The 14,530-nt window shown below is 53.8% G+C and overlaps 1 protein-coding gene across 2 annotated transcripts in view; it reads left to right on the top strand.

Annotated features, from left to right (window-relative positions):
- The window catches only part of ADGRD1 (adhesion G protein-coupled receptor D1), a 143,217-nt gene that overhangs the window by 37,883 nt on the left and 90,804 nt on the right, over positions 1-14,530 (top strand). For both annotated transcript variants that reach the window (XM_046641204.1, XM_046641203.1), the window contains 4 exons: positions 880-997; positions 2,034-2,144; positions 3,985-4,060; positions 13,485-13,626. In XM_046641204.1, the coding sequence (XP_046497160.1) occupies positions 880-997; positions 2,034-2,144; positions 3,985-4,060; positions 13,485-13,626 (447 nt within the window). The remainder of the gene's footprint in view (positions 1-879; positions 998-2,033; positions 2,145-3,984; positions 4,061-13,484; positions 13,627-14,530) is intronic.

Here is a 14,530-nt window from a genome sequence, read left to right as displayed (position 1 = left end):
TAATATATTTTTTCCATCACATTGTTCTTAAATGGTAATAAAAATCATGTCTAAAGTTTAAAGATCACTAAATAAGTGAAAAAAGTAGAACACGTGACAATATGTACTTCACGATTCTAAGCGTAAAAACAGAAAAGCTTCTCTTTTTCTCTGAACTCCAAATAATTAGAAAAGAGAGTGGAATAATTTTTCTTTTTAAAAATGACTTCATTGATTTTACTTATTTAAAAAATAAAACAAGTAAATGTGTTTTCAAGTTAGAAAATATAGATCATAAAAATATGTAAAATAAAAATCACCTGAAATCCTAAGACTGAGAGATAATGATTCTTAACACTCATATATGTTCCTTACAATGTAGTTTTCAGTTCACTCATGTGCATATCTAGTCTACAAATATATGCATATCTGACTTAACCTGTTTTTCCTCAATCACGTGGAGAGTCTTTTCCGGTGGAGCTGCGTGCTCTTCTGCAGGGCTGTATTAGTCAGCCTCAGCTGGGCTAGGCTGCAGTAACAAGCAGACCCTGCATCTCAGGGGCTTGGCACAGCAGAAATTTACTTCTCACTCATGTGAAGTCCAGTGGGTCAACTCGGCTGGAGTCTACATTCCGAGAGCTCGCTGGGCACTCAGTGGTCACCTCTGCATCTGTGAAATGGGGCAGTGGTGTGACTCCCTCTCCTGCTGCTTCTCATCTGGTGGATGTGCGGACAGAGCCTGGCCTGTGATGACTCTTGGCAGAGGCTGGGTGTCCTGCCTTTGGAGGGAGGCTGACAGAAGGAACGTAAAGCTCACTTTTGTGCGTTTGAAGCATCCATCTCCAGTGATGGCTGAGCAAGCTTGCTTTTCACGGCTCCTCTGTGTCGTGTTGTTTTCAGGACAGCGCTGTGGTGCTGGGCTTGATTGAAACCGTCGACGCTGTCATGGGCCACATATCTTCCAACCTGCCCTCCGGCGAGCCCCAGATCACCATCATAGGCTCTTCTTCCATGGCAGGTAGCTGGGCAGCGTCACTCGGGGTGTGTGCACCAGCCGTGCGGGGGGTGGCGGTGGGGACGTGGGGAGCACAGCTTCTTGTTGAATTTTGCTCTACTTCAGCCCTGCGTTCTCCCGCGAGACGTAAATACGCGGTGCCTCACACACCATCAGCTCAAATAAAACTCTCCATTTTCCTAAACCATGTTTGTTGCCTTATGCAAAATTACATTTTGGAGGAAGGCAGAGTTAGGATCAGGGCAGATGTGTTCAGCCGTGATGTGCACGGAGGACTGCGTAAGCATTTGACGGTGACTTGGGGTCCAGTTCATTTCGTGCAATGATTGTCTCAGTTCAGAACAGCTATCGAGAAGCAGCAGCTTCTTCAAGTGTCTGCGGGCTCAAAGGTGCAAAACCAGGTTCCTTGGAGTTAGCTAGAGCCTTGGCCCACATGGCTCCTGAGATGATTGTCATGTTGCCTCGGACAAGCAGACGTCACAGCCCTTCGTTTTTAGAAGTCTTGATCTAGGAGCGTTGTACCACCCCTGCTTTACCACAAGAGCCAGACTCTGAAAAATCAGCTTGAACTGAGCCACCTGGTTAGTTTTGGTGGGGGTTTGTCAGCCAGGACAGCTGCCTCCCTGCGATGGCGCATTCGCCTGATGTCTAGAAGACCAGTCTCAGGTGTTTCATTTCCCTGTGTCTCATGGGGTCCCCCAGGGCTCGGAGGAGGAGCCCCCCTGGGCACATGGGGTCACTGCACTATTGAACGCATGTGGTAACTGAGGCGTTGCGAGCTGAGGGCTGCTGCCAGGGAAGGAGGGTCACCTCGGGCCGAGAGTGCCCCGCATTGTGTGGCTGGATGGACATGAATGCCGCGTGGTCGCAGGTCCTTCCCTGGACTCTTATTTTTTCAGGTCCTCATTTTTGAAGGTAATTACAGTCCCCAGGGGAGCTCGTTCTGATAAAAAAAAGGCAAAGCAGATGGGGTTTTACAGCCCGACTTCCTGCGCCCTGCCGTTTACTGACGAGCTTCCTCTCTCTGGCTTGCTCTCAGAGTTCTCAGTGGCCAAACTCCTACCCAAGACCATGAATTCCTCCCACTACCGCTTCCCGGCCCAGGGGCAGAGCTACATCGAGATTCCCCATGAGGCTTTCCGCAACCAAGGTGAGTGCAGCTGCGGAGCCGGCAGCCCAGGGCCCTCCCTAGGACGGGATGCCCTGGCTCTCCCCAGAGACCTCGGGCCTTGCAGAGTGGCTGCCCAGCTGAGGGCCTCCCCCTGGCCTCTGCACCTGTTCCTGCAGGAGCAGCTCTGGGCCAGGTTTCTGTCCTCAGGAACACAGTGCATCTTTGGAAGCTCCTGGGAGGTTCACTCGTAATGCTGATCCCAAGCCCACTCCAGCCTCCTGACTGGATTGAGGTGGAGGGGCTGGGGAACAGCATTTTAGACAGGCCTTTCGGGTGACTCTCGTCCACTGTGAAGGACATTGTGCGTCCCCTGAATCTGCACAGCTCCTTGTTAGCTGAATATGAATAGATGCCCTCTCCCCTCCCCCCAGGGTGTCCTCAGACTAGGTCAGGGGGTCTGTCAGCTGAGGAGCCCCGGGTCCTCCTATGCAGGTTGAAGTTAAGCGTCATAATGAACAAGCAGCCGAGGGGACCCCAGTTAGTTTCTCTGACCCCAGGAGTACCATCAAGGTGGCTCTGGCTGTTTTTGCTGCAGTGACTGTGCCCCTGGTCCCTTGAAAAGTAGATGTGTCTTTGCAGCCATGTCCCTCTGTCCCAGGGGTCCTCGGGCAGCCAGGGCAGTCATGGATTCTCAGCTCCTGACAATCTGGCCAGAGGGCACGCAATTCCTAGGGTTCTGCCTTAGAGATTGGGGACAAAGGCCAGCCTGGTGGTGTAGGAGCATGGTGTCGCCCTCCCAGCAAGGAATCCTCACTCGCCAGCCCTCAGGAGCCCACGTCTGCTCCCTGCACCGTCCTGTCTGCCTGTGTGAAAGGGGCCCGGGGATGTCAGCTGTGTCCTGCTCCCAGAGGACTGTCCCCCACACTGGGCGTGAACTTCAGTAATGGAGGGGTGTCCGTGGTCCACCAACTGCACACGTGCTCTGTTCCCATCTCACTCCACCTGGCTGCTCGATCTGTTAGAAACTCTCAGTGTGTCAGCCTCGGCAGGGCGGCAGCCTCCTGGTCTCCACCTTCGGGGACTCTCACACTTGCAGCAGAGCTTGCTGGTCACGAGCGCCTGCTCGGTGGCTAGAATTCCTGGGCTCAAATCCTAGTTCAGCCACTTACTGGTCGTGCAGCCTTGGGCAAGTTACTGAACCTGTCCGTGCCTCAGTTTCCTCATCTGGCAGATGGGGGAGAGTATTAGTCCCTGCCTCATAATGTTGCTGTGAGAATTAAATGAGCCAAGCCCTTAGATCAGTACCTGGCACGGGGAAAGTGTGATATGGCTTGCTGGATACATTCCTGAAATGTTAACATTCTCAAGAGATCTACCGAAGAACTCAGGAAGTCAGCCAATGGCTCGTTCCTCAAACACCCTCTGTTCAGCTGGTGGAGGGAAATAAGTGAGCATATGATCCCTGCCTCAAAGCTGGAATATAACAGAGAGGTGGGACCCTGCCTAGGGCAGGAAGGACGAGACATACTCCCTGCTGCAGAGCCACAGGCTGGCGCTGCCGTTGGCGGCCAGAGGGGGCCTTCTGCCTCCAGAAGCTCCATAGTGTTCCTGGCATGTCTGGCTCTCCCTGGAGCTGAGCATCTGCATGTCTGGAGTTGGCTTAGGGGAGGAGCAGGGAGTCATTGTCACAGCTGAATTCATAGTTGAAGAGTCTGAGTGTCCCTCACTTTTTTCTCCCCCGAGGAGCTGCCCCTGGTGCTTGGGTGTGAGGGTCTGCGCTGCGCCCTGCTGGGCGAGGCGGTTTGGCTGGGGGCTTTGGGTCTCTCCTGCTTGTCACCTGGCATGTTGACAGGCGTCTCTGACCCTCTGCTTTCCCCAGGCTGGACCGTCATCGTAGGCCTTCTCTACCACAGAGTGCACGATTACTTGAACAACATCCTGCCAGCCCACACCAAGTGAGTCTCTGGGGTCACGCAGCAAGAGCGGGAGTGGGCATGTGCGTGCTTGGCTGCTGGGTGTCTGGCCCCTGAGACCCCCCCTCCGCCTCCCTGCCGTCACAGGCATACCCAACATCGTGTCGGGGAACTTGCGATGCCAACATCTGATGTTTTGCTGTTAGAGCAAGGAGATGCCACAGCCCTTTGAAGAGACACAGGAACTCCTGCACTGGGGCTCAGCAAGCCCCGGGGTGGGCACAGGCTGATAGTACAGTGGTCAGGAGCCCAGGCTGGGTGCCCATCTCAACCCCACCTGAAACTAGCTGTGTGACCTGGGACAAGTGACTTGACCGCTCTGAGCCTCAGTTTCCACTTCTGTAGAATGGGAAGCCAGCAGCACATGCCTACATCAGTCAGGACTGTGTTGGATACATCAGCTTAAGTGGAAGACCAGGGAACTGAGGACTCATGGGACTAAGAAGGGCAGGAGTCTGTTGGCTTCAAGTGTGGCTGGACCCAGGGACCCAGAGGATGCTCTCTGGACCTGGTCTCTCTGTCTCCTGCCCCTGCTCTCTTCTGTGTTGGCTCATTTCTAGGCAGGCCCCTCCATGGAGGCATGGCTGGCTCTGGTAGCTTCAGGCCCCTGTGGTTCTGGGTCCTGAGATCTCAGAAGAGCCATCCTCTTTCCTGAATGCACCCATGAAAACTCAGGGAGGGCTGTGATTGGCCTGCTTGGGTCATGTGCCCATTCTAGGCCCCCAATCATAGTGGCCAGATGATCCTGCTCTCTCATTGGCCAGGTCTACTCACATGACCCCCTTTGGAAAACCGAGGAAGGCTGTGATTGGCTTCTTTTGGTCATGTGCCCATCCTAGGCCCCCAATCATAGTGGCCAGAGGATCCTGCTCTCTCATTGGCCAGGTCTGCTCACAGGATCCCCTCCTACTTGGGGGTGGGTCAGCCCTACTCAGACCACAGGGAGCGGCTGGTTCCCCCAAGGAGAGATTGGAGGAGGCAGAAATATCACCGCAGGGCTCCACTCCTGCCTTTCCTGGCGTCCCTGGGAGGGGGCAGCAAGGCGGAGCCAGGGCCCGCGCAGAAGAAGAGCCAGCAGGTGTGAGCCCGAGGATGTGTCTCTGCAGTCAGCGTTTGGAGGGAAGCTGCTTCTGATGGCAGCACACCTGCCCCTAGACAGGCTCTGCGGAGGGCAGCAGGCGGCTCTTGTCCGTCTGTTCCCGGCGTCTGGCACAGCACCTGGCCCAGAGTGGGGGCTCAGAAAAGGTGCCTGGAGAGAGCGATGCGTGTCAGAAGGAGCCACACAGCCCTCCACCCGCTTCCCTCCCCTGCGGGCACTGAGCCTGGGAAAGCTGGGGGGATGAGGAAGGGCGTTCCTGCAAGTTTGCAGGAACTGCGGGGGTGAGTTCCAGATGCCGGCCCTGCAGCTGGGGGTTTAGATTCACCCGTGATGAAAAGCAGGCAGCGATTTTTACCGCCTACAGATAAATGATAAATACCTTCTAACAGCGCAAATACCTGAGCCCTGATATCATGTGTCTCTCAGACAGGGCTCCTCTCCTGGATGTGAGGGAAGAGCTCATCGTCTGTAACTGTTGGGGAGAGGGTGGGGCCAGGAAGAATGCAGTCATGATTAGGAGCAAGAGCCTTCTTCTGGGTCTGCGTGCCCCGTGCCCCGGGGAAGCCTGCGCTTTGACTAGTTCCCTGTAACTACAGAAAGGGGACTTGTCGCTCTCTGTGTGCGAATTCCGGAATTCTTCATGAAAATCGTCAAAGGAAAATGTAGTCTCTTTTCCTCTGAAAGATGCCTTCTCAGCTCTTTGGGGAAACTTTCTCCAAACCTGAGATTATGAATGAAAAATGAACCCGTCCTTGGCCCCTCTGTGTTTATTTACAGCTCTCACTGCTGAAGGTTCAGACTGAAATGGATTTTTCAGTGAAATACTTGAAATGTGTATTCATGAGGCCTCGTGAGCCCTTCTGTGGGCCAGGGGTCAGACCAAGCAGGAGAACGGGATTCGTAACACTGTCTGCAACTTCCCTTCCCCTGGAAAAAGAAAAGGCAGAATTACTGGTTACAGGATCAGTGCATGCACACATTCCAAGGGATAAGTTACTGTCACCAAGTTGAATTATCACTCAAGCCAGGTATTGGCAAGCTTTTTCATAAAGGGCCAGATAGTAAATATTTTCAGCTTAACAGTCCATAATGTCTCTGTCAGAGCCACTTCCAGTTTGCTCTGGAAGCGTGGAAGCAGCCCCGGACAGTACATAAAGGAATGGGAGTGGCTGTGTGCCAATAAAACTTTATTTACAAAACCAGGTGGCCGGGCCAGGCCTCTAGTTTGCAGAGCCCTGCTCTCCGGCCCTGTGTCAGAGAGGCTGCGTGTGGCCTGCTTTGGGGAGTCCCAGGCCATGCTGGAAGGTTGGCAGATGGGGTGCTGGTCCCTCTGTCCCCAGAGCTTCAGCCTTTCCCTTCCCCTCCGCCATTCTCACTGCCCCAGGTGTCCACAGAGAGGATGCAGGACCCCACTCACCCTGGTCAACTCCCCCTTCTCCTGCAGATGGGGGGCTCTGAGACCCGCACAGGCAGCAGTCCCCCTTCGCATTAGCACCCAGTGACCTATGAACTCTGTCAGCAGCAGATGTAAGTGCTCAACTGTCTTCCTGAAGTCAAAATAGAATTATTTTGCAAAGACGAGGACGTATTTTTCATGTGTTGAACTTTCAGCTCAAGCGAAGTTCTGAAGTCAGCACTTACTGCGACGGTGTCTTGTTGTTGACTTTAACCTTGAGAAGAATCACCCCCCAGCTCATCAGGCCCAGGCGGCCCTGTGTTTGTCGTGTCCTCTCCTGCAGTGTAGACTAGCTTAGAGCAGGGCCCAGACTGGGCTGTGCCAACAGTGCTGTGGTTAGCTGCACAGATTTGGGTGCTGGACTCCTGGCTCCCTTCTCCCAGTGGGTACCCTTATTGCTGTGTGAACCTGCAAATGCCTGGCCGTCTCTGTGCCTGTGTTCTCCTTTCCAGAAGAGGGATGATGGCAGTCCTGATTTCTGAGGGTCGCTGCGAGCACTGAGTGAGTTAATTGTTAAATCAAGCTTGGGGCCCTTGAACGTGGCATGTGAGCGCTTGCTTTACCCCTTCATAAGCTGGTGGGATGTTCTCTTTGCTCTGCCTGTAAGATAATGATCCAGTTCCTCCATGATTAGCAGTAGATGAGTAGAATCACATGGGCGGGGCTCCTGCTCGCCTGCACAGCTAAATTCCTTCCACTGAATGTTACACACTGTGGTCTTCACACTTCCGTCCTTCTTTGTGAGAATGAAAGGACGCGGGGGAATCACAGTGTCCTCTACAGCCTCCTGGGGGTGGATCAGCACAAAGACAGGGGTCAGGGCTGGGCAAGCTCTCCACCTCCACGCCAAGCCCCGGGTAGACTGCTCCAGGGGCCCCAAGTGACGACTGCCTGGGGGCACCTCTGACGGTCCACAGGTCCTGGGGCTTAGCTGGTCCCTGCTAGGCTGCCCGGACATGCTGCCTTCAAGTCTTGCCCTTCCCAGGCCCCTCGAGGACGGAGACTGTTCTTAGCTGTGCTCCCGCTGTGCCAGGAGGGCAGCAGGGACGGCTGTTTCCTTACAATGGGGCCAGGAGTCCGAGTGGGCGGGGAGTCTAGAGTTACCAGCTCCCGCTCCTCCTCCATAGATGAGGGGGCGGGACTGCAGGGCCAGCGGCTGGGAGGGGCAGGACTGTGACTCGATTCTCTGGGTTTCAGCGTCTTGTTGGCGGACTCACTTGTGCTTCAGAAGGATAAGTTCCAGGAGGTTTTGACTTGGCTTAAATGTCTGCACTTGTCCTTCTTTATGGAGTAATGCCAACCAACCAAGGCAGAAGGAAGGACAGATCAGAAAGTCATGTCTGCTGCCCTCAGTGTGGTCATTGATTTGGGCAGAAATCATCAGGGGACGTTAACACCACCATGTGAAGGGTAGTCAGGGAACGTTGCCCCAAGGGCATTTGTTAATTACAACATGAGAAGGGTACCAAGTACAGAGACAGCTGTCAGGTGCCATGTCAACCACTGGTCACTCTCAACATTGTCAGCCATGGGACACATCGATGTCCTGTGTCCCCGATGTGAGGCAGTGGGAAGAGTTAACACGGCCTGTGGAGTCATCCTGCCCCAAATCATGGCCCAAAGTTCCTTGTGAAGAAACAGCCACACAGATCTAAGAAAAGGAACATTCTGGAAGACTTTGGTTTGGACTGCTGGATGTCCACGCCAGGAAAGAAAAAGGAGCAGGGAATGTTCCAGACAAGAGGAGACCAAGGAGATGTGGTGGGATCTTTCCTGAAGGACACTGTGGGGGCAGTGGACATTGACTGTGGGCCGGTGTCGCATCGTTCTGTGGAAGCAGAGTCAAGGTCCTGAGCGCAAGGACGGCAGGATGCTCATGCAGGTGGCAGTGTTTATCTTTAGAAGGTCCCTGTGGAAGTCGTTAGGGGAGGATTGTCAGGCCGCACTTCCTAACTGTTTAGCAAAAAGAGAGCGCGCGCGTGTGTGTGTGTGTGTGTGTGTGTGAAGAGTGTGAGCTTGCCGGATAAAGCGAATGTGGCAACATGGAAGGAGCTGGGAGCCAGGGGAAGAGTGCAGGTGTGCTCACCGAGTGTGCGTGGCAGCTTTCCCTTGGGCTGGAGTGTTTGATGAGGCAACGTGGGAAGCGGGACTCCCGGCCTAGGCAGCAAGGCTGGCGCCTGCGCTTCCCCTGGAGGACCTGCTGCAGGACTTCTTGATGGAGAGGACTCAGCTCTCTGAGCAGCGGGAGAGGCTGCGGAAGTCGCCGACGTCATCCTGGTGAATGCTCCCCTTCGGTTGTCTAAATCCACCAGCGGCTTCGAGTCTTGCTCGAGAATTCTCCTGAGTCGCTCCCACGTCACTCTCATGGATGTCATGATGCAGAGCATCTTTCACGAGATTCAGGGTTTCCTTTGTGTGGCTTTTCCAGGATACCCTTGGCCCTCGCCCGATGGTCAGCGTGCACGCAGCTCTCCAGTGGACGGCTGAGCATGGACCCCAGAGTTCAGCAGGAAGCCGGGTTCAAGTGGGAACTAGTTATACAAGTAGCTCATTCACTGGGGAATATTTTCTTCTTTGATTTTTTTACTTCCCTACACAGCTCCGTGAGCTGTGGGGACTTCATTATCCTCTGAAAGGTCTCCTAGCGAGGCCCTGGTCTCAGACTGCGTGCAGTAACTTCTGGTGCCGGACAGCCAGCGCTGGTCTCCGACGTGCTGGGAACTCTTAGAGTTTCCCTTGCAGATTTCAGGGCTCCCACGTCTACCCCTGGAGTCCTGTCATCTTAGATCCTCTCTGTGTTGCACTGAAGGCAGGGATGACCAGCAGGGCGGTCTTGGCTCAAATGTGCTGAAATACGTGGTCTCCGAGCTTCAATTCAGCCCGTACCGGTCAGGTCCCTAGGGGCCAGGTGGGTCATCTGGGGGAAGTTTAATTAACAGAGGGGCTGTTGGCAAAGGTGTGGTCAGGGTGTGGGAACAGTCAATCCCAAAGCGGTAGATGGTCCAGTCTCCAAGTGCTGCTGCTCCAGCGATAACAGATTTTTAAAAATCAAATCCAGATCAGATTTATGAAAACAAAGTGAAACTTTTATTAACATTTAGGTACCAGAGAGATTGAATGAAGTCATTAAAGAAAAACCCTTTTTGGGCTGGCTCAGTGGCATAGTGGTTGGGTTCACGTGCTCCACTTCGGTGGCCCAGGGTTCACAGGTTTGGATCCCGGGCACGGGCATAGACACTGCTCGTCAAGCCATGCTGTGGCAGCGCCCCACATGAAATAGAGGAAGATGGGCACAGATGTTAGCTCACCAGCAATCTTTCTCATGCAAAAAGAGGAAGGTTAGCAACAGACGTTAGCTCAGGGCCAATCTTCCTCACACATACACAACCCCCCAAAAACAAAAACAACACTTTTTATTACGAAAAATTTCAAAGCTCTGTAAAAACGGGGAGATGGTCATCACCCAGTTACAACAGTTGCCAACCAACGGCCATCTGTGCTTTGTCTGTATGCCCTGCTCCCTTGCTCTGACCCCACCAATTATTTTGAAGCAAATCTCTAAATATTTAGTCTCTATTTTTAAAAGATAAAGACTCTTAAAAAATACAGAGTGACTACATGCCATTATCAGACCTAAAAAATAAACAGTGATTCCTTAGTCCATCTGATAGCTTGTCATTGTCGACGTGGGTGGGTTGTGCTGAGGTCATGGACCCCTCCCGGATGGGGAGACCTGGCCTCGCCCCCAGGCGCCCTCTCTGCCGGGCAAACCCGACCAGAAGTCGGGGCTCACCGTCTGCACAGGACAAGTCTGAGTCACTGGAGGCTGTCCGGGGAAACCTGCCTGTATTTGGGAAATCGCTCTTTTCCAGAGTTAGGATGCTCCTAAGGAGGCAGGTAGCCCCTCAGTCTCATCTCGATTTGGTGAGTCTGGGGTCAGTTCCCACCCTGGAAAGCAGTGATCACTGAACCGCGTCTGCTCGAATCCACGGGTGCCTGGAGTGGAATCCAGGAATCCACCCGGGACTTGCATTAGTCTGTGGATAGAAGGTTCTCCTTTAGTTTTTTCCTGTATGTTTTCTTAAGACTTTGATCTAAGTCACCATTGTCTGCCTGTGAGTAGATTCATTCATTCATTCATTCATCTAACACACATTTATGGAGCCCTGCCCACGTGTCAGGCATGGTTCTGGGAGCTGGGGAATTCGGGCCTGAGGAGGCTTAAGTCCCAGTGGGAGACAACGGCCAACGGGTCCACTGTCAGAGAGAAAGGAGGAGAGACAAATGACGCTGATGTTAGGGTCTTATGCTCAGGGATCTGATTTTGTTGTTGGATAAGGTGATAGTCCTGATTTTTGCTAGAAAAATTATTTCTAGCTTGTTTGACGGTGTTGCTCTGCAAAGGGACCTGTGACTGCGGTATTGGGATACCTGACGAGGGTGAGGATGGGTCTCAGCGGACATGGCACTGAGCTAAGGAACGTCCTCAGTCTGGGATCTCTGGAATTGTTCTGCTGGGCGGGGGGGGGCCCTGCTGCTGGGGACCAGGCTTCTCTGTCTTGGGCCTGATTTGGTCCCTGGTGACATCGAGCTGATGTTAACTCTATTGCAGTGGCTGAACCCCACGCCTTCTCAGTGGGGAGATACCACCCCGTGGGGTGAAGGTTGGTTTTGGGGACAAAGAGTCTGAGGTGGTACATTGGTTTGTGGCTCTGCAAAGGGGCACAGGACACAAGCAGATACACTGTGTCTCTGTGGGACTGAACTTTCCTGGGGGGGCGTTCGTTGGGATAAAAATGTCTAGAAAGACTCCTTAGGGGGATGTCATGAAAAGGTGCTTGAGAAACACTGAGCTAGAGGACACTTTCTTTTCAGTTTTTTTTTTTTTGATTTGTGTGTCTTATTCCACAATTTAATTTGTGTGTCTTCTAGCTTTTGGTTGGATCAGTGACATTTTCGTTTAGAGGAGTAATCAGACTTGACGGAGTTGAAGGAGCCTGTCTGAGTTGCCGGCGGCTCCTCGGAATTTCAACCTGGATGACACTCACAGGCCCGAGAAGTGGGTGACTCTGTGTTGCTGCAGCCCCGGGTACTCGGTGATGTTCTGTAGAAAACACCCTCTTGCTCTGATGAGGGACGGCGAGGGTACTAATTCTTTATGGTCGTGTTTGTGAGCATCTGGTACCGGCCATTCCGGGAATATTTCCACGTGCCTGTGGAGGCCTGCTCTGTTCAGGGACGTGTGTGAGGGGGCTTCGTGTGGAGGCGGGGGACGGGCCGCCTGGGCCCACTGGCTCGGTGCCAGGACAGCGTCACTGCTACGGTGTCTGAGTCTAGCAATCGGGTAAAGCTGGCCGAGGGAGGAAGGAGAGGGCGAGCCAGCTCCCGGCGCCCTGTTACGTGTTACGAAGGAGTTCTCTGGGCGCCAACACAGGTAGGTCACAGAATCCTCGGTCAGGCGTTGGAGAGCGAACAGGAGGCACACAAAGATTAGGCAAGAAACAAGCAGATGACCGGGTGACCTGAGTGGGACCAAGCAACTCATGTCTTGGCGTTAGTGCTGCGTCCAAAGTTCAGATGCATGCAGCACACACTTGCAGGTGACCTTCTCCCCTCCAGCAGGGCCAGGGCTGGGGTGAGGCCAGCAGACACCTGGGGGACACGATTCAGAGAGGTGCTCATTCCTGGAGTCCTTCAGTTGCCACACGCACCACCACTTGAACGTGAGCACCTCCTTAAATCCTACACCCCAGACTTGCTCACCCGAGTCCTGGCCCTGAATATCATTTCAACCTCGTAACTCCAGGAGATGAGTATTGTACATATCAGTTAGGATTCTTTTGATTGGGTTGTAAGTGATAGAAAACCCAGCTTAAGCTTTAAGCTAAAGGGGAGTTTATTGGATTGTGTACCCTGACAGGTGCGTGGGCATACTGACTTCAGGAGCAGCTTGATTCAGCATCCAGTTGCAGTCACTCTGCTCCATCTCGGGTCTTCCTTGGGGTGGGCTCCCTTCTCACTCTGTCTCTCCCCTCATGGTTGTAAGCCACTGCCAGGACCTCATCCTTCAGGGCTGACATAGCAGAGAAGTGAATGAGAATCTAGATCCTACGTTTTCCCATCTGAATCTTGTTGCATCTCCTTGGATTTCACTGGATCCTGTGCTGCCCTCTGAACCATCACTGTGGCCTGGGAATGCTGTGCATGATCGATTCAGGCCTGGATAGCAGGGTTTACTCTTGAGCCGAGGATGGAGTCAACAACAAAGCACATGGGCTGCAAGTGGGGAAGGTAGTGGTCACCTGGAGGGAAACTGAGGGGCCTTTATTGGGAGAAGAGTGAAGAGATACTGGGGAGCAGGACAGCAGGTGTCCACCACACTACTGTTTATCACACCATTTTATAATTAGGGAGGTGAGTTCAGACAGGGTGAGTCACTTGCCTGAGGTCACACAGCAGAGTAAGTGAAATTGCTGAGATACAAACCGTTGTTTTGACCTTTCTGTCCTTCACACTCCCTGGGCTGTCTCCCCCTTCTTCTACTGCATCATAAACTCTGTGAGGTCAAGGGCTCAGTCTGCCCCGTGGTACTGGCATCAGACCTTAAAAAGAGCAGGTACTGAACGATAGAGTTCAAGCGGCAGAGTGGGAACACGGCGTGGGAGACCTCACTCATCTGCAGGCCTGCGTCAAGCCTTAGACAGCAGTGGGGACTGAGGGACAGAAAGCACAGTTCCATCCAAAAAGGAGTTCGGTCTCAGAAATCTCAGGCCTCCGTTAAATTCTACAGCGGGTTCTAGTGGCGTGCCTGCCTTGTTCTGTTTTGTGATGATTTTTCCTTTGTTTCCAAGGATCGCTGAGGCGGCGAATTACCACACCTGCCTGCTGTCGGCCACCAGCCCCCTGCTCTCCCTGGAGGTGTCCCCGCCGCCCGCGCTGGCCCGGAACCTGTCTGGCTCCCCGCTCGTCACCGTGCAGCTGCGGCACAGGCTGGTGAGTGTCAGCCGCGCCGCTGGCCTCTGGTGGCTCCGCTCAGGAGTCTCTGGCCGTCTGCAGGGTGGCGTGAGGGTCTGAGGTGGCCTTGGTGCTGGCCAGAACTGGCTTTTCTCTCCCGAGAGTTCCTTCTCTGGGGATTATTTCCGAGCTGCAGTGGGAAGTGCCCGGACGGCACTCGGGGTTGGTGGCACGGTGTGGACGTTGGTGGAAAAGCCTCGGAGACCCGAGGTGGCTCCCGTCTGTGCGCGGGCTGCGGCTGTGGGTAGCTCCGATTTGCGATAATGTCCTTTTTGGAGCGGGGTAGATCGGCCGGTTCTCCTTATCTCCACGATAGCCGTTAGCAAGATGAAGAACTCCGTTCGCTCTGAGAAACACACTGGAGGCCAGAACAGACCATTCTTTCGCTTTCGGTCGGAGTGAGGACGGTCTCCTGCGCGGCGTAGCTGTAGCTGTGACTCCCTCCGTGCTCACGCGCCTTTGTCAGGGAAGGATTGACGAGGGTGTGGGGACACACATGCGCTAGGGCCCGTGGAGAACCACAGCTCCTCCTGTGCTGGGGCCACTCCTGAGGCACGGTGTTGTTCACGCCTGAGAGGTGTGATTTTTCAAGGAATCGTTAAAGAGCTGGAGATATTTTTGGTTGTTTGAAGCCATACTAAAGACGCTTCCCTCCAGGAGTTTCTTCATTCCTTCCTGCTCCATCTCGCTCCGCCAACATTAACTGAAGACCTACTATGTGCTGGCCCTGTGTTCAGAGCCGCTCTTGTCGGTCCCCGTGTAATGATCTCCTCGTCCCCTCCTCAGAGCAGACGCCCGCGGGCGCTGAGCCATGTGGAGGTGCGTCAGGTCGTCCTTACTCCCGCTGCAGCCCCGGCCCACCTGCCCTGCGCCTCCCCTTGTC

The sequence above is a fragment of the Equus quagga genome, chromosome 15, assembly GCF_021613505.1.
Source record: "Equus quagga isolate Etosha38 chromosome 15, UCLA_HA_Equagga_1.0, whole genome shotgun sequence".
Classification (NCBI taxonomy): domain Eukaryota; kingdom Metazoa; phylum Chordata; class Mammalia; order Perissodactyla; family Equidae; genus Equus; species Equus quagga.
The sequence above is the reverse complement of the archived record's forward strand: the minus strand, read 5'-3'. Positions and strand labels throughout refer to the sequence as shown.